The 21,951-nt window shown below is 40.2% G+C and overlaps 1 protein-coding gene across 1 annotated transcript in view; it reads left to right on the top strand.

Annotated features, from left to right (window-relative positions):
• The window catches only part of CPA6 (carboxypeptidase A6), an 81,936-nt gene that overhangs the window by 25,011 nt on the left and 34,974 nt on the right, over positions 1–21,951 (top strand). The window contains exon 2 of the mRNA XM_057426213.1: positions 11,093–11,168. Coding sequence (XP_057282196.1) covers positions 11,093–11,168 — 76 coding nt within the window. The remainder of the gene's footprint in view (positions 1–11,092; positions 11,169–21,951) is intronic.

The following is a 21,951-nucleotide window of genomic DNA, read 5'->3' as shown; positions in this document are numbered from 1 at the left end:
TTAAGACTGTCTTAAGTGTCTGCAAAGGGCCTCTCACAAGAAAATACTAAATACCACTTGAAGAAATGCACTGCCCTAAGAAGCAGCTGAAGTCACGTCATGAGCAGAGCTCTCTTGGATCACCTTTCATTCTTTGGGGAGCCTGGACAGAAAGCCCTCCTCTCTAATCCTTCCCATCACTTACTCTACATTACTTACAAATTTTGTCTGATTGTTTGTTTAAGCTTTCACTTTTGATGCTAAAAAACAAAACAGGCTAGATCCAGCTGAATGAACAATAAAATGTGTGGCAGCCCACCTTAAGTAGTAATTGGCCAGTATGAATGTCAGTCCTGTTCATCACGATGTTGCATGGGTAGTCTGCCCCTGAGAAACTTTGCACCAGGCTGGAACCTAAATTTATAGCTATAAAAATGCATGGATAAATGTAGTATTTTGATGGTCATTCTAAACACAGTTTTGCTTGTTGTTTTGTTGATATATACAAATACCTCCTAATGTTCAGATCCTGCGAGAAATTAGGTGTACTATTAGTTGTACCGCTGCCTAAGGTGCCACGCTTATTTACACACAGTACCTACAATTGGTTCCACTGAAATATCAACATATAATTTCTGTCTTTTTTCTTATCTTATTTATGCCTTTGACAAAATATTGAGAGAAGTGCTGCAAGCAGTAATATGAATAGCTGCTTGCCTGTGAGCAGTGAGTGTGGCTGGGAGGGCTGCCTGCACGTACCAGGGTGGCAAGCAGTGGCTATCCAGAGTGGCCACTTCTTCCCTTTGGGCAGATTATCACATAATTCCTGTAATATGAGAAACAAATGGGATAAGGTATAACAGGATTTAAAACCCATATTTCCAACCAAAAAGGCTCAGACAATAAGTCAAAGAGTGTAAAACTAGCCTAATTGTATGTATAAGCAAAAAGACTATATGCATCCATAAAGCTGTGTGGAGCAGCTGCATAAGTGTTTTCTTGTTTGTATGTTAAAAATGTCCCACTGTGAGGAGTTTCTGAACCTTGTCTATAAATTCATCACCATGGACAAGTGGTCCTTAAGAGAGGACATGCTGTGAGTCATGAGGCTTCTCTTTGTAGCACTAAATCTAGTTCCAAAATGTTGTTTTGAACTCCCATGTTAAAAAAATCTGAACTTATCTGGAAACTATTAAAATGTGGACATTAAAAATCTGTTACAGTTAATAAAACAACACTTCATGCTGCAGGCATATGCATGCTTAATTTGCCATCACAGGTAATTGGACTGATCTCAGTAAGGAATGATGGTTCAGTAAATACCCTGTAATTTGAAGTATAGGTGGTACAAAATTGACGCTGCACTTTTAAGTGTATAATTCTTAAAAACTCTAGATTTCTGTGACATGACTGATCAGGAACCAAATTTTTTTCATGAAAATTACTTCTCTCTCCCCTTGCCTCACACATATGGTTTCTATGTTCACTGAAAATGGATTACACTTTTATTTTCATATTTATTTCAATAAATATTTTTGAATGTTGATTTAAAGAAAACCCTTCATATAGTTAAGCATCCAAAATTCCAACATTTCCAAATTTTCCAAAACATTTTATTGCACAAAACCTGACAATGTTAAATGAAAAGCCCATTTGGTGGGATTTGTGTATACTGGTCCCCCAGCGATGTAGGTTGCTTCCAGTGCATACTCCCATTGGCGTCTTGCACCTTTGCATCCTTCTGCAACTTTGAAATCTATGGATCCTGTCCTCCTGCAAAACTGTGGAGTGCCATGTCCTGTTTGTCCTTTATTTGCATGGTGACATTAAAGGTGTTTTTCCTATGAATTAAAATACAAAATCACTCTGTGGAAGCAAACTAGGTAATTTTCATGACTGAATAGTTTGGGGAACTTAACATGCTACCGACATCTCAATGCAACAGTATTTCATGCCATAACATTTTTTTATCCCGTAAGTATTTTCATCTTTCTTGCTGTAACTTGAATAAATGAATAAATGCATAGAAACCACTAATGATAAGCCCTAAATTAAAACTAAGTTCACCATCTTGACATTTACTTTTTAAAATATGTATGAGGCAATTCCTCTGATCTCATTTTTATACACTTACAAACTCATACGCTCACCAGTTATTTGTGTTTCTGTGCCAAGTACAGTAATGAGTACAGACTTCCTCCTGCTAATGCAGAAATCCTTTATACGTTCATGAAAGCTTGAGGATCAAGGTCTTAAATTGAGCTCAAGAGATTGCCTATCAGGAATAACCAAATACTTCTAGACTTTGTCCCATTCAGCAGCAGAAATTGGTTCATGCTTTTATCCCTCATTCTATATGCTTTACAAAAATACAAAGATTTTTTTCTTTATCTCCAATTTTTTTTTTTTTTTTCTCAAGCTATTTATTCAAGGAAGGTCCTAGGCATTGTATGAAGTTGAAAAAAAGGGTGCAAAGGAGTAGCACCAAATAATAAAGCACTCTTATTACATTTTTCAAAAGACGTAAATTGTAGCTTAACATCACTTACCTTCTAAGTGCATATTTGTCTTGATTTTTTAGGTCTCAAAATTTATTAGAAAAGCCAAAGCCATGCCCACATGGTGTGATGGTGTTTTAGCTTTAATAGAAGTAAAGTTGTCAAGGAATAGTGGGGTTTAAATTTCCAAGAAAGAATGTAGTTTTCAGTTGACCAGGCAGAAATGAAGATTTAATTTTCCCACCATGAGTGAGTGCATCATGAACAATGGCATTTACTATCTTTCTGAGGCATTTCAGGACCTGCTGGGCAACTGATGCCTTTGTCCAGTTTCATTCAGTAGAGTCTTTGATAACTTGTGGGGAAAATATAACCATTAGAACAAATAAATTGCTCTTCTACCTCGTGTGTGTGTGTCTGTAATAGAAAACGGGGTTTGAAGAATGCTGGCCCATTTCTCAGCATTGGACATGTCTGAGTGTCTCTGTTTCTCTCTACTAAGATCAAAGGCAAGCAGAGGAAACTTCGAGCCATGTAACAAGTCAAACTGGTGGGCCATTGGAGGTTTGATATCTTTCGAGGCTTAGAGATGATCTCTTACAGTGCTTGTGACACCACTGAAGTTTATGGTGTAAATGAACAATGCCTCAAGACTTAAAAGTGTTGCAGAATTTTGTTCTTTAGCTTCTGTAAAACGTGTATTTACTGCTTTCCATCTGTGGTCCCTCCATTGCTCCATTACCATAGCCATCTGGAAGCTTAAAATCATGAATTTATTTATTGTCTCAGTACCCGACAAGTTTAAAAGATACTGTCATCCCCATTTATGGGGGGAGAGCGTAGCCATGTTTACACAGTCAGCTAAACACAGCTTTAAGTCTAAGCTTGTCCATCATTCTTTACAGGCAAGTGTGCCCTCAGCTGCAGAGTCAGGCTGATTGCCAGGCTTTTGCAAGTACCTGTGCTTCAAGCACATCCACCGGGACAGAGCCCAGACTCTTGCTCAGGCCATTGGAACAGATGCAGCAGAGAGGGACCAAACAAACCTGTCTACCAGCAAATATCTCTAGCCACAGTGTGAGTTTTTTACAACTGAAAGGCAGCCAGGGATGTGGATATTAAACATATGGAGCTCAATATAAGAAACCTTCAGGCAAGCCAGCACCTAACCTCTCTTGTAAATTACCTGTGATGGTTTGCTCAAAGTCATAAAGGAAGTTGCTGTGCGAGAAGGCTAATGTAGACCTCTAATACTGAACTATTTACCCCTTCAGCTTTCCACTTTTCATACCTAAATTCTGTAATAGCCCTCATTCAGACTTGGTGTTCTTTCTTTGATTTCACTGGGGTCAAGAGCAAATCTGTGGTGCAGAGTCCCAGGATACTTAATTTGTAAATAGCTGCTGCAGTTGTCTGCAAGTGTGTGTGGGGCTTAGAATGAACTGAAGTAGTTTTGAAGTTCAGAAAAGTATATCAGCTTCTGTGTGGACTTTTATTATAGAGGAGGTCAGGGGCTGTGGCTGTGGACCAGAGGCTGGTCTGGGGTTATAGTAACTGGTTAGGATGTGGATACAGTATGGGACATGACATGAGAAATTTCTGGATATGACAATGTAAGACGCTGACAAAATTTCAGATAGTGCTGTAAAGGACAGCTGGATTTTACAGTAGGTAAAGGAGGAATTATGTGAGAAATGGTTGAGTTTCACAGGTAATTGAAGGACATTTTGCAGGCAAACATACCTAGATAACCCCATCATTAGTACCACATAAGGCTGAGATTCCTTAGAAATACCAAATTGGGTACAGATATAGCAAAGCTGGGACCAATTCCCTGGGCTGCATCAAAAGGAGCGTGACCAGCAGATCGAAGGAGGTGATCCTGCCCCTCTACTCTGCTCTCATGAGACCTCACCTGGAGTATTGTGTGCAGTTCTGGTGTCCTCAACATAAAAAGGACATGGAACTGTTGGAACAAGTCCAGACAAGGGCCACGAGGATGATCAGGGCACTGGAGCACCTCCCGTATGAAGACAGGCTGAGAAAGTTGGGGCTGTTCAACCTGGAGAAGAGAAAGCTGCGTGGAGACCTCATAGCAGCCTTCCAGTATCTGAAGGGGGCCTATAGGGATGCTGGGGACGGACTCTTCATTAGGGACTGTAGTGACACGACAAGGATAACGGGTTAAAACTTAAACAGGAGAAGTTTAGATTGGATGTAAGGAGGAAATTCTTTCCTGTTAGGATGGTGAGGCACTGGAATGGGTTGCCCAGGGAAGTTGTGAATGCTCCATCCCTGGCGATGTTCAAGGCCAGGTTGAACAGAGCCTTGGGTGACATGGTTTAGTGTGAGGTGTCCCTGCCCATGGCAGGGGGGTTGGAACTAGATGATCTTAAGGTCCTTTCCAACCCTAACTATTCTATGATTCAATTGGGAAAAAGTAATTCAGACTGAGTTGCTTATGGGGGAGGAGATGGACAGAGAAAGCAAGGTCCAAGCATGGTGAAAGGGAGGGTCAAGAACAGGAAAGGGGATAAAGACATATGCAACTGATGTAATCAGGTCTGTGCAGGGGCACTGTCTTGATTGCCACAACCTAATCAGGACAGTAAACCAAGATGGTGTGGCCACACCGCACAAGTCCAACATGCCTCTGCAGTCAGGATGAAGAGAGAGGATGGGGAGAAGCTTTCTTGTTTGGGCAGGGGAGCATTCAGACAGACACATACACATTGTGGTATCACCAGGACCATGCCAGGCCTAAGAACATCACCAATCTACTCATCACTTCCTTACAAAGTGCAGAGCAACACACTGGAGAGATATATGAGCTTTGGGAATAAGTAAGCAGATGGGGTTATAGCAGAAGCTCCTTTCAGTAATTTTTTACTGGAATGTTGATGGTCCTTTCTCTAAAAGTAGCTGTGCTTGATATGATGTGTCACTGGAAGGATTATATCCAAGGTAAACAATCATTAGCTCTTCCGTGTAAACATGTTACCATAATATGTTTCTTAGGAAGTGAATTCAAGTGAGTATACATGCTGTTTCATTTAAGCAGACTACTGCAGCCTCCTCCTTGGGACAAAAAGGTCATCTCCCAGTGTTTTGCATACCTTAATCCTGCACAGTTCATCGATTCATTGAATCATAGACTCAACTAGGTTGGAAAAGACCTTTAAGATCATCGAGTCCAACCTTTACCCCAGCACAGCCAAGACCACCACTAAACCATGCCACCAAGGGCCTCATCTACACTCATTGTGAACACTTCCAGGGATGGTGATTCCACCACTTCCCTGCACAGGCTGTTCCAATGCTTGATCACCCTTTCACTGCAGAAATTTGTCCAATCATCTAAACCTCCCCTGACACAACTTGAGGCTGCTAGCTCTTGTCCTACCGTATTTCCTTGTTGTTTACTTTCTTACTTTGGCCTGTTTGTTTCTCTTTTGTCTTGTTACTTCTTTTTTACTTTCTGCCCTTAGTAACTTCTTTCTTTCTCTTTCCTATTTAAATACAACTAAAGGACACTTGGGGAAGCAAGATGGTATCCATTACCATACACTTTTTTTTTGTCCGAGACAGAGACATGCACCGAAGCAACTGATTCCTACTTTCTGTTTAAGCTAGGTAGCCATATATTCCAATGTTCCCAAGTCATTGGAGGCCAGCTTTCCTTGGAAAGGCATTGCTCCTTAGCTGGAACAAAACCTGGAATTTCTGCAGGCATTCACCTTTCCAGACCATCTTCTCTGGAATTAAGCTGTTTGAAAGAGGAGTGCTAGTAATACAGAATTGGTTTAGTCACTAAAGTTTCCTGCTTGTGTAAAGTAGGAAACTTTTTCACCTAAAAGATGTCTGTGAAACTCAGATGTTCTCATGCCTGGGAATTAGCAGGCAACTTGCGCATAAATTCAGTTTTCAGAGAAGTCATCTGTGCTATACTGATAAATATACAATAAAGTATTTTGCCTCCTCAGCATTTCTGACTCCATTACACAAACAAATCTGTTTCATTCAAAATTATAGATTAGCTAGCCCTTCCTTATACCACAAATAAAATCAGTTTTCCTGCCTTAATAACTAAAAGGCAGAAAAAACAGGTAATGCTATCTAGAAAATACAAATGGTGCTCTCTTCTGTTTGGACCAGCATCTGCTGTAATACAGAAAAACATAAAGAAGGGCTCGGGAAGTTTTGTAAAGTTCCCTTTCCAGATCACTCCATCAGATCTCAGGAAGAATCCCAGCCTTCATTCAGGGAGTAGTTTTTGTAGCAGTATTGAGTCCCCACTTGGAACCCTTCATCCCAGTAACAGAGAGAGTTAAAAAAATAAACGTTTGAATATTTCTTAACATTCTGACTAGCAGAAGTGTTGAGCAGAGAAAAGGGAATGAAGCAGTTGATCTTTCATCACAAATGATATCTGATGGCCTATTGGGAGCTGATGAGAGGCTTTCATGCTGTAGTCTTTTTCACATGTGTCTTTCAGTGTGTAACTATTTCTCAAGCCTTAATGAACCACTAAAGTGCAGCAGCTATGGCAGCTTGTTCTTGAGCTCTATAATCCCTTCTTTCCCATTAAGAATGAATGGCTGCTTGTAAACAGGGATTTATTTTCTTTACATTTTTTCTATAGATACTTGATTTATAACATATCATTCCTCAAATTGTATTTAAAATACTTGCAAAGCCTTTGTAAACATACTTTATTGAATTCTGTGGGAGAGGAGAGAGCTGATTAAGGTTCACATTAGCCAGGAAAATAAAACAGTAAGAAAGATTTTCCTGAAGGAAATGAGGAATGTACATAAATGCAGTCCATTTTGTGTGACTTCAGCAGGAAAGCTGCGTGAGAGAGAACTACTAATTCCATCAGTAAAGAAGTTGTATACATGCTGCAGAATGGCTTCATTGAATCCATCTGGTCTGTTCATAGACAAAACTATAAAGTAAATGGAAAAGAGAAAGTAAATGAAAAGAGCCAAAGAAATAAACCAGTAGGTTTTAAACCCCATTGGTGGCAGGGAAGATCACCCTTCCCAGGACCGTGTAGCGTATTTTGTGTTTCAAAAGCAGCCGTGCAATGAAGAGGAAAAAAGAACAGCCATTGCATGTCAGTGCTAGCCAACAGCGGGTCACCCATTTTGCTCATACACAAGGCTGTCCCTGCGGACACCAGCAGTTTGGCTTCTACCCTTTGCTCACAACTCTTATCTGCCCAGTTCATTTCATAAAGCTTGTGTATTGCCCTGTGCAAAGGCTTTCAACTGTGTTTACACAAAATTCAAATGATCCCACTAAGTCCTAGCTCTAAATCCAATTAGCCTAGTTGCTAGGGGTAAATTGAATGTTTGTCCTGCTAGATATAAAGTTCTGTATTAACTTCTACAAAATATACCCCATCTTACTGTTTGTTTAGAAAATTTAAAACAGACCTTAAAAAAAAAGAATTGGAGAGATTATGGTTATAAAAATAACCTTACCTGCATAAATCAGGAGAGAGCTGACATACATCTGCATGTATACCTACATTTTCCTATATGTATAAATGATCACTTGCTTCTTTCTCCTCAGCAGCTAGACATGAGGGATAGCAGAGAACTTCACCAGGGGGTGGTTCTGAGTGTTTGAGGTGCAACTGCCATTTGACAGCCACATTAGGCCATAATCTGGACGATTTTGTTGTTGGCTTTTAAATACTGGAAAGGTTGTTGGATTTCTACACTAAATTCAATGGGTATTGGAATCATAGAGTCATAGAATGGTTAGGGTTGGAAAGGACCTAAAGATCATTAAGTTCCAACCTCCCTGCCATGAGCAGGGACACCTCACACTAAACCATGTCACCCAAGGCCCTGTCCAGCCTGGCCTTGAACACTGCCAGGGATGGAGCATTCACAGCTTCCTTGGGCAACCCATACCAGTGCCTCACCACCCTCACAGTAAAGAACTTCTTCCCCATATCTAACCTAAATTTCCCCTGTTTAAATTTGAACCCTTTACCACTATAACTTCACATAGTGTTTAGGGTAGTAGTTTGATTTCTTTAGTTTGAAATGTAAAGCTAAAAAATAACCTTAGGACTATGTTCTTCGACTGGTATATATAAGGAGTAAATCCAGATTTGGTATCTGCTTTTCTGAAGTACATATAATGATTATCCACTGGCTGGCTAGCTATAGAAGTGTGTTAGCAGATAGTTTTCAGGAATTTGTTGTATTCCTGCATTTTCCATGAACAAAAAATAAAAAAAAATTCATCAACTGCCTTGTCATAATGGCTTAACCATCATTTCATAAAACACTAACAGTGCCAGTATGCTGAACTCCCTATGAGATCTCCAGCAGCAGACCCAGACCCAGCTTGAGGCATTTCCCAACAATGTTTCAAATGATCAATCTGTCACAGCACCAATATTTTCCTCTTTAAGGCAGGTCTTTCATCATATGGGAAATGACAGAGTTGCTGAGCTAATCCAAGACAGTTTGGAGTGATGTGTATTAATTCAAGATTGTACCTAGGTGATATCTGTTCCTTCAAAATTCCATTACAGCTGCATAACACATGCTTAACTATTTATTTCTTTAAAATCTGATTTTCATATGTCAATTGTCTCAGTCCTTCCAGAAATGTCTAATGCATCTTTATTAGTTACTCCACCTTCACATGTCCTGGGCAATCACTACTTCTTCATACCCATTTCCTTCTAACAGCAATTTAATACTCTGAAAGAAATGAGTAATGGGAAAGAATATTTCCACGGCATGCATGATAAATTAAAAGCATCTATTTTTCTCATAAAGATGCAGCAGTTGTAGTACTCCAAGAGGTTTATTCCTTTCTCTCCAAGTTTCTGTACAGGAAGTTAAACTTTGCATTGAAGCATAGTAATTTCCCCTATCATTTTAGAGCTGCCAGATTTTAACAAGAGTGCTTTCAGAAATCTACCTGCTTAGGCACAGACATTTGTCAAGTAAGGTCAACAGCAGCCAAGCAGAATGGACCGAGGTCCACATCTCTGGGTACATAAGTGTTATTGCAGCTATAACCTGGAGTCTAACTGGACACAAAACTTTAAGGTTATGAAGCTGTTGGAAGACTTAGGGGTTTTAAGGCTTGGAACCTGTCTGCAGGAAAAACTCAAGAAGGGTGAAAACCAAAACTGAAGGGCTCAGACAGAAAGAAGGACCAAAGGCTAACCAAGTGGAGCAGATGCTGACTGGAGAGAAAAAACTAAAGAAGAATGGGGGAAGGGAAAAGGAGTGCCAAAAAGAGGTGGAGTAAGCCGTTTCAGAATTCAGTATGCATTAGTAGTACTAAACCCAACAACCAGTGCATTCTTCTGAACCGCTTACTGACAATATTTAATGATTACCTATATACATATTAAGGGCTCTTGCAACAAAAGTGAGTGCTACCAGAGCTGTAGCTGCAGTACACCAAAGGCAAGGCCAGGTGCCTCTTGCTGAGGACAGCAGCAGCTTGGGAGGCTTCCTAAAACACTGAGGCTGGCACATGCACACTCACCAGTGTTGCTTCTAATTGATCGTATATCTTCTGGTCAGACTCAGAAGCTTCAAGAAGGTCGGAGAGTTCACAATACATTTAAGGGACAAACTTCTCCTAGTGACAAAGGAAATTCTACTGCACAGAATTACCAGGTAATGAGGAAACTGAAGAAATTTTTTTAAGGGGGATTCTGGCTAGTGGATGGAACTATAGAAATAAAGAAATACACAACCTCTGGGATCTCTTGGAAGAGGAGAAGCAGTGATTATCAACAGCACAAATTCAAAACCTCAAAATGTAGGAAAATGCTGGAATTAGCACTGGCCACAAAAATTTATTTAATTCCTCTTGTGTATGGAATATGATGATGATGTCTTAGGTGCATGATTACCTCCTATATGGAAAACCCCCTATGGTTTCCAACTTCCCATTGTTTGTGACATGGGTGGTGGTCATTGAAAGGACTGCTATTTGGTTTCTTGTGTCATCTTTGCAAAGTTATGTTCATTGAGATCTGCTAAAGAAAGTGCATAAAATGAGCTGCTATTATCTAGAACCTTCTTAGAGTGTATGAACAGCTATTTTCTTCACAAAATTTGTGCAAGCTTTAATGGATAAAGTAAAAAGCATGTCCCTGATATGAAGGTCACCTCTCTTCTGAAGTCAAGTCCCCTCTTTAGTGCATGAGAACAGTGGGCTCTTCAAGGACCATTAAATGTTTAAACATACAAAAGCAATGTACCTTACCTAATCTTGTCCTCAGAAAAAGATTGTTTTGGAAAAGAACAAAATTGTTTTGATCTGAGACAGACATTCAGTATGGAAGATGTCAGCCTGAATGTTTCATATTAGAAGGAATGAACAAAAGCATTTACACAGAAATAGAGGGTCAAGCTGACACCCTAATCTGTAAAGAGCAAATCATCTCCATGTAAGTGCATAACCAGGGAGCAATTTTAGAAGCAGAGCACCAGTTCACCCACCATTTTGCAGATATTGAAAAAGAGTAAAAGTACAGTATCTATCTGAACCTATTTACTATTGCATTGTGCTGCTGCGAAGAGCATTAAGGTGTCAATTCAATGTTCTGTTATTGGCAGTGATAAAGTCATACGAGTTGTTCCTGAGAGCAAGAGGGAAACGCAGATCCTGAGGGCTGCATTTAACAGGCTTAAGGTGAGTATCATTATTTTCATCTTCCTTTTCTGATCTTTGTTGAAGACTGTAGTGCATTGACTGACATGCCTTTCATTTTGCACTTCAAACTATGTTATATACTGAAAAGCAGCCTTTGCCCATTAAATTCCTAATTTCCCAATAAAATAGCATAGGAATTGGATTCATCATGCCTAACAGTTTTAACAAGAAACACTTATTGCTTTAAAATAATATAGGTGCCATACTTACAAATTTATTTTTTTGCTCTTCCACTTCTTGCTAGCATACATAGTTGCATGCTTCATTATCTGCCTGACGGTTTTATTTAAAACACTGAGTTAATTCAAGATGTGAACACATGTGGGAGTAGGTAAAAGGAAGTGGCTTCAGTTTTAGAATCTCTCTGGTAGAATAATTTTCTAGGGGCACTTAAGAGTGTCTACAAGTCTCAGTAGCAAGCCAGAAACTTTCTTCCCTGGCCTTTTTCTTCAGATATAAATGAAAATCAATGGTGCCACTGTAGCAGCAAGCAGAAAAGGACTCTGCAGTGTGATGCTTTGCTGTCACAGCTAATGAAGGCATAGGCAGCCTTTCCACAGCATGTGGCCTATTATGTCAGAGGAGGATGGGGAGTACCTGTAATACGTGTCTCTGGCTCCTGCAACAGCATGGGAAGGACCACACCATGCACATGCACTGCCCTCAGGCACTGGGGGAGGTACAAGCCTCGTTAATAATCTCCAAAATGCAGCCCAGCCAGAGCAGATCCAGCGAAGTAACAGCTTGATGGCTGTGTCGAGTTTGTTCCAGGAGCTGAACACAAGTCCCATGCTCTGCCTCTTCCCCTGTGTTAGTTCATAGTCTGCTTGAGCCCGACGGGCAACAGTTGACTTTTCCCTGCACCTATGAAGGTAAATGAGTTTGATGGGCAGCCTTACAGGCAGCATGGGCACAAGTTAAGGTCATTTGACACAGCAAACTCAAGCCTTTGTTTGTCTGGCTGAAAGAGTTCTATGGACATAGACAAAGGAACATGGTAACTTTGGCAGTCCTGTGACATGCATTTTTGGGTCACAGAACACCAGTGGTACCAAAGTGCTGGGAGCATGTGCAAAAAATCTCTGGACTGCTCGCTGTCTTCAAGGCCAGCAAAATATTAGGCAGCCTGTGATGTATCTCTGTCTTCAATGTTGAAACCTTATGTAAATTACTGTGTTTTCACTGAGGCAAAGAATGAAGGTACGTATAATTTTCTAGTCTAATAGTTAACATCTGGGATACAAGTAAATCAAATCTCAGTCTGCATATCAAATCAAACAAAATGAAGATCTCAGAAGAGCTCTCACACTGCATGAAAAGCATTCCATCTTTCAGTTATGACAAAGCCTTCTTGTTACCATTTTTTAAGGATGTGGACAGAGCTACCTGAGGTACCTCAGCCCAGGAGAAGGCTTAATGCAGTCAAGACATGGATGCCTTACTAGCTCTAAGTAGGACGGTTAAGGCTATCTTCATCACGTCTGTGCTTCTTAATGACATGTTCAGTGAGTTCCCCACTCAAGATGCTGTCTTTTATAAATCCCATTCTCAAGACATCCAACCAGTGCACATTGCATGAGGAATTTTAATGCTCAACAGAGGCAGTGTTGCAATGCTATATTACAGCACTTTCTACTGTAATACCCAACTCTCTTAGACAATATTGTCTTATATTTGTTTCTGCGGTACTTACTAAGGGCCTGGCCCTCAACTGTGAATGTTACTGTAATACCCCACAAAGCATAATTGTTTTATTCCCAGTTAGGAAAAAAAAAAAAATCTATCCATAAACCCAGGAAATACATATGGAAGCTGGTATTTGCATTAATTTCTTCTCCCTGATGCTGGAACATAAAGAGGGACCACATGTGCTTTTCCTTTCTCCTCATATTGCAAACTCTGCAAAGCAAGAGGGTTACTCACCTTCCTGCAACTGTTTCTCATTACAGAGCTCCCTTAGGCTCCCAGAAAGAGATTCCTTCACCCAATTCCATCAAAGTGGGAGCAGTAGAAACTTGAATAAATAATTGCATGTTATAACTGAGAGCAGGATAATAAAATTTTGGCAAACTGCATTGGAATCTGACTAGCTCATTAGAAAGTGATTGATTCTGATGAAGTAGTAAACTGAGGAAGTTGAAAGGAAGATTCAAAAAAGAGAGAGGGTGCTGACACCCAGTTGCATGAAAACAGGATGAATTTAGCTGCATTTTGGGTCTTGGAGCTCTTCCATCTACATTGGGTCAGAGAGAAAGAGACATCTGGAGGGCTAGCATGGAATGGAAATGTTTAGCATTAATTTATCATTATCTTAGCCCTCCCCCAAAAAAAATCTAAAATTATTCACTTATGAAGGATTGGATCAACAATGACATTAGATGTGCCAAGTACTCACAATACCAGCAACAATCAGTAGCAGCTGCAAGTCATCAGCTCACATGAAGAACCATGTAGTTAGAGTACTTCAATTTTTTAAGTCTTCTTGTCAGTCTCCCCAGTCTTTCCCCCATTCCCAGGCTTCCAGAGTTGAAAACTGAACTGACAGAGGACTTATATTCAGCTTTTTAAACATGAGTCTTTAAGTGCAATGAGGATAATGTGCTCAGGAAAAAATAGAAGACAATGAACCAAAAAAAACCCAAAACCTAAAAGTGCAAAATAAGCTACAGACAAAGCCCAGATATAGTCCTGATGCTGTCGTAACACAGTATGCCTGACGAATAACAGAGATATGAACAGAGGGGTCAACAGAGATTCAGAGATTACTACGATTACAAGGACTGAGCTTCAGATTTTTGTATATTAGAATCAGAAAGCCAGAACTGGTTTAAGACACATCTCTTTTGAATCCATTTTGGTTTGAGCAGTAAATTAATACCAACCTGTCATATTACTCACATGCTCTGTTCCTCAATGGAAAAATAAAGCTGGAACTAGGATTCTTCCAAGACATGGCAGTTTTGTACCTTAATAACCATGAAATAGCACCAATTTCACTTCTTATCCAGAGAAAGTATTTTGGGATTAACTGCAAATAGTTGGTCTACTGAAGAATGTGAATGTTTTAGTTAAAGCCATTTGAAGACTTCAACCTGAGTTATTAAATGGCCTGACAGTATTCTCCAGCATTGTCAGTACTAGAAGAACAAGAAAAGCTAGTGAAAATAAAAGTTGCATCATTTTCATTCTCAAAGTGAGAAGGATACCTGCACTTGGGTTAAAATTCAGACATACATTTCTCTATGCTGACAAGCTGGTCTATCAGAGATAAGGTATCTTTCAAGAGTACCAAAAGTTATACTGTCTAGCAATGTCAGGATTAGTCTCCATTAGTCAGCCCATAGAAACACAGGTATTGCAGTGCAAAAGTCAAGCATGGGTTTGCCCTAGTGTGACCCATGCACAACTTAAATGTTTTGAATAAATTCCCAGGACAGTGCAAACACAGAGTAGATTCTGCACAAACGGATTGTATTCTTGTTGCAGGATTTTCCTTGCATACAATGGACCATCTATGCTGGTAAGGAAAGAGAAGACAATGCATCTTGTCCCATGATCCCTCTTCACTGTGCCTAGTGGAGGAGCTTTACTATAGACCCATAGTGGTCTGTGTTTATTCCAGCTACTTCCTTCTGCCTTTAAAATCTACATTTATAAGGCAGAGTCACATAGCCTTGGTTTCTGGCCTTTCACAATGCAAAGAGTTAAAAGGCAAACTCTTCTCTGATGTTCAGATGAGTATATCCTTCTGAAAAGCTTCATCACAAAGAAGTTTGAAAAAATTATACTGATGGTCCTATTACAAAGCAGTGTATTTTGGTGTCTGGCAGAGAACAAAGCAAATGCAAAGATACCCCTTCTTATCACTCACTAATCTGGACAAAAGGAGAATGATGAGGAAGAAAATAAATGGGCACTGAAAAGAGTAGCAGCATATATTTCACTCATTTTATCTGCCTCTTTCTTAATGACTGTGGTAAACACTGTTTTTCTTTCCCGAGTAGATTTTGTCATTTACAGTGTGCTCTAGTCGCTTTCTTTCTGAAAGAAACATAAGGGCAGTGGGCAAAGAAGTGGGGAGAGCTTTGCCTTCTTCCACTATAATGGCAATGCTGTAGAAGTTAACAGGTTGCATGGTCCATCCCTTTTGGGAAGAAGATCAGACATAAAATGAGTCCTTTCTTGAATGAGCATTTACAGAAACCTACAATTGATACATCCTTGAAGGATCATCTTGGAAGTGGCTGTATGTCCTGATGTGTTTGAAGTATCTTAGAATATGCCTCCAGGAATTAACTTGGGCAGCAGTGGCTGTCTAGCCACAGCGTAAGCAACAAAACTCACAGAAGCAGCTGGATGATTACTCAGAGGCTTTAATCCACATGGAAACCTTTTGATCTCGAACAGGGTTGCTCTTCTACCAATACCTGAGCTGTAATGTTAGCTCATACACTTTTACAGAAGGTGTAATCCCTTTAGACTTTTTAAATTTAGCATCTGGAGCTACTTAAGAGGGATTTTTGACCCGCTTTTTTTTAAGAAAAAAAAAATGTCCATATAATGTTCAGTGTAGTAAACCCCTGAAACCTGCCTGAAGTGTATAGGCTCTGCTACAGTACAAATGCCAGGGCCTATACTGAGTGAATAATGGATAATGAATGTTTCATTCCACACATTTAACTTTTGGTTCTTGGATTGCCCAAAGGCAAATCACATTAGTCATAATCACTTGCTGAGTAATTTCCACAAATTAGTTCTGGTCTGTAGCTCCATTGCCCACAGTGCTTTGTTATTAATCATTATTATAAACTGATTCCTTCATCGGCTGGTTCTGTTAACTTGTAGGTGACAAAATATTGCTTTTTTCCCTGTTGGGGCAGACATAGCATGTAGACCTGCAGTGGCAGTGAAAATAGGCAGCCCCACAGATTAAAATTTGTCTGCTATGAGTTCTGAAAAGTTGCTTAAACTTGCATGTATTCAACCAATAAACTCATTCACAGTAATGAAGCAAAAAGCCTAAACGTACTGAGTCTGATGGACAACCATCCCGGCCTGCAAAGCAGCCACAGCTGGCTCTGGCAATGACTGCTCTCATTCCGATCAGGAAGAGCAGGGGCTTGAAAGCTCCTATGCATTGTGCACTGCCATGTATGGAAGTGCTTCTTAGGGCAGTAGGGGTGGCTGAGGTAGTAAGAAGCAGAGACAAGCATGGAAGAGAGCACCATGCTCTTTTTAAGGCAAGACACACCAGTTTCTGGTTTTCACCAAGTGACAAAGGTAGTAGCAGTTGGAGGTGCCATCAGTTCCTACATCAAGTTTCTTTCCGTTTCTGTGGGGAAGAAAAACAAATGCCTGGTAACTGTGCTCAGCAAACCACCCCAGAACTTTGAACACCTTTTCCAACAGTCCCTGTGCCAAAGACCACTAGAGCAGATATGAATGAGTACGACATGGGTGAATGACGGTGGAGCTCCTCCTCCAACTTTCATGTAAGAATGCAAGTATTTTGCATAGCAGTGTTAAGGAACATTTTCATGTGGTTGTGATAGACTAAAATGCAGCAAATTCTTTAGCAATTCAAGTCCAAACTCATGGAGTTACTTATTTTCCTAGCTATACCGTCACAGTTTTTTGACTGGCTGCTGCTCTAACACAATTACAGCCACCAATCTCAAATTTTAGATGTTCTGCTGCAGTCCTTTGCTCTTATAAATACTATCTCTTTTTGTAGATACATTACAAATCTTTGTTCCTGATCATGTTGAAGACCAGAAACACATTTTTGCAGGCAAATGATTACACTAATCAACAAGCAAAAGAAATATTTAGCATGATAGTAGCACAATGTGCTGAGTATTACAGAACTGCCCATTCTCTGTCCCTCAGGCTCCTCTTGTCCATCCATTGTCCCTGTGCTTCATACACCTCTCCAATGACTGGCTATTGTCCGCTGCTCATTCTTGTTTAGAAGACAATTTGAGGAGCCTGTTGCTGATTTATGAGCCCTTTAATGGCTTTAATTCTGTTGGACCTGACTGACAGAAACAAATGTCACATTCCCAAGTGCTTTGCAATGGAACCAGGATTTGCTCAGGACCTCAGACCTGGCAGATTCTGTTTATCTGCTCTGGAATTCTTCTTTGTAAGCGTTATTTTTGAAGCAGTACTTCATTTGACTGATAACTTCTAATTCACCGCTGATCTACAAGCACTTTTTATCACATATGTCTGACTGGAATAGAGGCTGTTTGTATAGGTAGCAAAGAAGCTATTGCTCTGTGAACATTCCTGGCATAATAGAGTTACACCACTCATTCCTCAGTAGCTTTTACAAAAGAAATTCCTGGGCACAGCCAGGCACTTCCTTAACTTTGTGAGGAGCCAGCCTAGCAGGCCTTGAAGCCACAACTCCATTCCCTTTTGTTTTCTAGCCCTTACAGCAGCTGCTTATCCATTGTAATCCCTGAATTGATCCTGTCATTGCAGTTCAGGGAATCGGAAAAATATCTAATAGGGGAAAAGAATCACTTGGCTATAAATCTGACAGTTTACAGCTCCATAGGCAAATGCTGAAAAAAAGGCTTCAGAGAACAAAAGCCTGTCCGAAAATGCAGTAATGGAGCTATTCTTACTTTATGGAAGGAGAGAATTAGCTCAGTAGCCAGGACTACGTGTATTTTACTTTGCACATACAGCGAATACATCTATATAGTCAGATGCTTTAGTCATCAGTTCAGATTTTTCCCTAATTCATAGTTAGGGTTCCAGTCAGATATGCTTACAATATTTCAGATACACAGGGAACATTGGTGACAACAGAGGTTATTCGTTAGTATATCAAAATACACATCTGTAAACCACTTGTCAGTCTCAGAAGGAAAATGTTCCAGGAAAACTTAAGTAGGAAGATGCCAGATAGAACAGGAGAGCCCATGTAGTGAGTGTATTGTTCTCACAAGACACAGAAAGCCTGAACTTTCTGGAATGGGAGGAATCTGCTTCCTCTTTTACTGGTGAGGAAGCCTGAGTTCAACAAAGTCATCAGCACAGCCCGAGTGGGAGCAGGATTAGACCCAGGGATTACTATTCCATTTCTCATGCAGTGCAGCAACAACTACAAAATGAACCAAGCCATAAATAGTTAACTAAGAAACAAAATAGGGGTTTGGTTGGGTCTTCTTAATGAGTCTGTTAAAGACTGTTTCACGTCTGTCAAATATACTTAGCCCAGTGGCATCTGTATTTGTAAGAACGGATGTTCAATTACCACATAATAGTGTATGCGTTTTAACTCAGTGACTCTCTCGAGGATAGCCTATGACTTCTTTTCTGTAGTATAGAGCCCTGTGTAAAATTATACCAGTGTAAGCAGAGTGGCAAGACCATTACTGTGTTATAGTTCCACAAAGATCTGCAAACTCAAAACTTCAAGCTGTGCATTGTTCGCATTCTGTTCCTGCCAGTGTTATGGCTGCTGCAATCCTATGAATCAATCTTGATTTATTGGCACAATTATTCTTACCAGCCCAATGAAAAGCAAATAAATACTGAAAAGTTAGAGCCAATTAAATGTCTAGTGTGCTCAATCAGAAACTTAAATTACTTTGCACCAGCAACTAGGACTACCTTGTAAGTCCTTCTAGAAAGCACAGGGAACCCCGCACTTAACTGCCACTGGACCATGTTGCTGCACATAAAGGGCAGCTGAAGGAGATTTGCAGTGAGGACTGACAATTAAGGAACCTAATGGGCAGGAGCAAGTGAGGATGAAATCAGTCCTGATCCTGAAAACATTTGCAAGAGTGAAGACATTAGAGGGGAGCCATTCTACACTTTCCAGGTGAACTACATCACAGCTATAATTATCCATCAGCATCAGTCAACAGGAATCATTCCTCCTTCATTCTTTTCTTTGCAAATGTACCAACAGGAGCCTAAAATTCTGCTGCACACTATACATGTGCATATGAGGGATGTTTCTTGTCTATAATGTGATGAAGCCTCCTATAGTCAAACCTCTGACATCAGTGAGGGTACTGCAGTTTCTGTTTCTCCTGTTCTCTACCTTCTATTATCAAATTTCTAACTGAAAATACATCTAATGATATGCTTAGGGTGTTTATGTGTTTATACACAAGCATATGGATGTAAATGGAAAACCCATATATCCTGAGAGAGCCTATGACATGCTGATAGAGCCCATGAGCAAAAAGGACCACTGCTTACATTACCGACTGCATTCCCTTTTATAAGACCCTCAGAAATGCCAAGTCATTTCAACTGATAGCATCATAACAATAATTATATTCTGAACTTTATAGCTGACAGAATTTCTCAAAGAAATCTGTTCACAGTAGTGTTAAGGACAAGGCCAGCTTTGGTGCATGTATTGCTGTATACAACTTAGTAAGTATAAAAACTGGAATTGCCAGGTAGTAAAGCATAACAAAATTGCTGTCTTCATGGGCTATAACACAGATAAATCATATAAACAGTTTTGTCCAGATACTGAATGTAAATCATGGCAGAGTTATTCTAGTTATTTTCAATGACAGGCATCAATCATCTCTTCTGATTTATATATGATCTCAGACCTGATGAGAGGGCTAAGCATCTTCCTTTCAGGCTAAATGGAAGAAGAAATTAAATACCTGTTTACAAAAGAGTAGTGAGGAACAACTGGAGGCTGCTGCCTGGGAAAATGGCTTCAATTACAAAGTATGAGCCAGGCTAAGCCCAGTGGTGTAAAAAAACCCAGGTATTTCTTTCAGTGATTTGAATTTAAAAAAAGGGACTATGGGATTTATGCAGCCATGGATGTATTCCTTGGGAAAAAACAAGGAGACCACTTCCTTCCCAGGCTCCCTTTCCACAGGCACAGAACAAACTGGAGGAAAACCTGGAACTAGTGAAGAAAATAACTCCCTGGTCTGGTTTCTGTCTTGGCAAGGCAACAGAGCTTTGTGTACGTCGTTTGTGATATGTAGGCTTATAGCAATGAAATGTTTGTGTTCTTGCAAAATTAGCTGCATCACTTTTAATTTAGGAAGAAATTCTGAATTCTCTTGCTGAGCACCAGAATCTTCTAAAATGTTTGTCCCTTTCCCTGTGCTGACATTTCATCACCATACTGACCAAAACCTTGAGCCATGACTAATGAGCTCAGGGTTTCTGTAGCTTGGAAGGTGTCCAGGTAAGTGCTGATACATTTATATTCTTGAGCTGCCTTTAACATCTCAGTTTAAAAAGAAACTGCCTACAAGGAAAACAGTCCTTTGGGTTTGCTTTCCTAAGCACGGGTTGAATCCCAGGGACTTTTATGGGCTGAGTGAGGTTGAAAAAAGAATGTACAGTTGAAAAACAATGCACAGTTAAAAAAAAAGAATGCTTACTATGTAGTCACAATTATTAATTATACCTTTTTGTTAAATAAAGCAATAATGTGCTTAAATCCTCTAGGAAAAGGGATCTGTCTGTATCCTTTTACATAAAATTTCTTCTTATAGAAAGCAAGTCAGGATGCTCACACCTCCAGTGAGATTCTGGGAAAGAGCGTTCGCTGGGCATCTGCATATCCAGCACTGTCCCTGAGAATCAGTAGCTGGAGTCACACCAGAGTGCAGCATCAGGAACGAAGTAATTGGTCGCCAGATCCCAAGTGTGAGCCTACTGAAAAATCCTGCCTGGACCTTTGCTTATTGTCCAGAGACTTAAAACAGCCCAAGACCCTCTTAAGGGCAACCTGCTGCCTAAGAGATAAGAAAGACATGCAAAGGAGAGAGTTCTGAAAGGGAGATAAATATACTTAGGTTTGCAGACATACTCTAAAGCACAGCTTCTCCTCTAGTCTCAAGATACCAGGTGAAATTTTGAGGTTGAAATATTTGTCTGTGTGTTCAGGGGGTTCTGTAGGATTTCTGCTGGAGAATCTTCCCCCCACCTAGTAAATCCCACCACCCACACATGTCCCACCACCCACACAAGCACATAATGTTGTTTGGCTCTGACTGGTACACCATCCATGCTGCTATATAACAACTAATGTGTAATGTGTAGCGATAACAACACCCCATCATAAAGAAGGTAGGAGAACAATTCATATCACTACCAGTCGCTAGCCAGTGGAGCACAAGATGGAAATGCAAGGCATGCTTGCCAGAGGAATAAAGCTGAAAGAACAGTGATGACCCCAATGGAACCCTCAGTAATTGTGGGATATGGAGTGATGAAGTCTCCTAAAGCTGACAGTGAGTAAAGAATAGTTGGACTTGCTCAGACCCAAAATGCCTGCTCTGAAATCCATCTTCCATTTTTCAGTTTTCATGTGCTGTCTCTGTGTCATGCCAAGGAGAAGCTGAAAGCTGCAATATAAATAACATGTCTGCTGGAGAAATGTGTTTCTTGTTATATGCTTTATAAAGCAAAATTAAGTCAGCCACTGAAGTGGTGTGCTCTGGACAGCACAGGTAACATCTGCCAGATGAGCACTGAATGCTTCATTTACATTGCAGAGGATAAGAAGTAGGAGTCAAATAAAACCAAATTACCCAAACAGGAAACTGAGCTGAAGAGGAGCAATTTGCATTCTAAAAATGGGATTATTTTTTTTTGTCTCACTTCCAGGACAATGCCAGGAGTGAAATATTGCATTTTCGCCAACAGATGATAGCAGTGTGCAGTAGACTGCTGACTTCATTACAAGTTAAAAGAAGATTTCTTCCGCTTTTGGTATTCCCTTGCAGACAGTAATGTGAGGGGC

This window comes from Pezoporus wallicus, unplaced genomic scaffold (genome assembly GCF_028554395.1).
Source record: "Pezoporus wallicus isolate ANWC-B61680 ecotype Strahan unplaced genomic scaffold, APGP_CSIRO_Pwel_v1 contig_4131, whole genome shotgun sequence".
Lineage (NCBI taxonomy): Eukaryota > Metazoa > Chordata > Aves > Psittaciformes > Psittacidae > Pezoporus > Pezoporus wallicus.
Note: the sequence above shows the minus strand (reverse complement) of the source record. Positions and strands in the feature narration are given on the sequence as shown.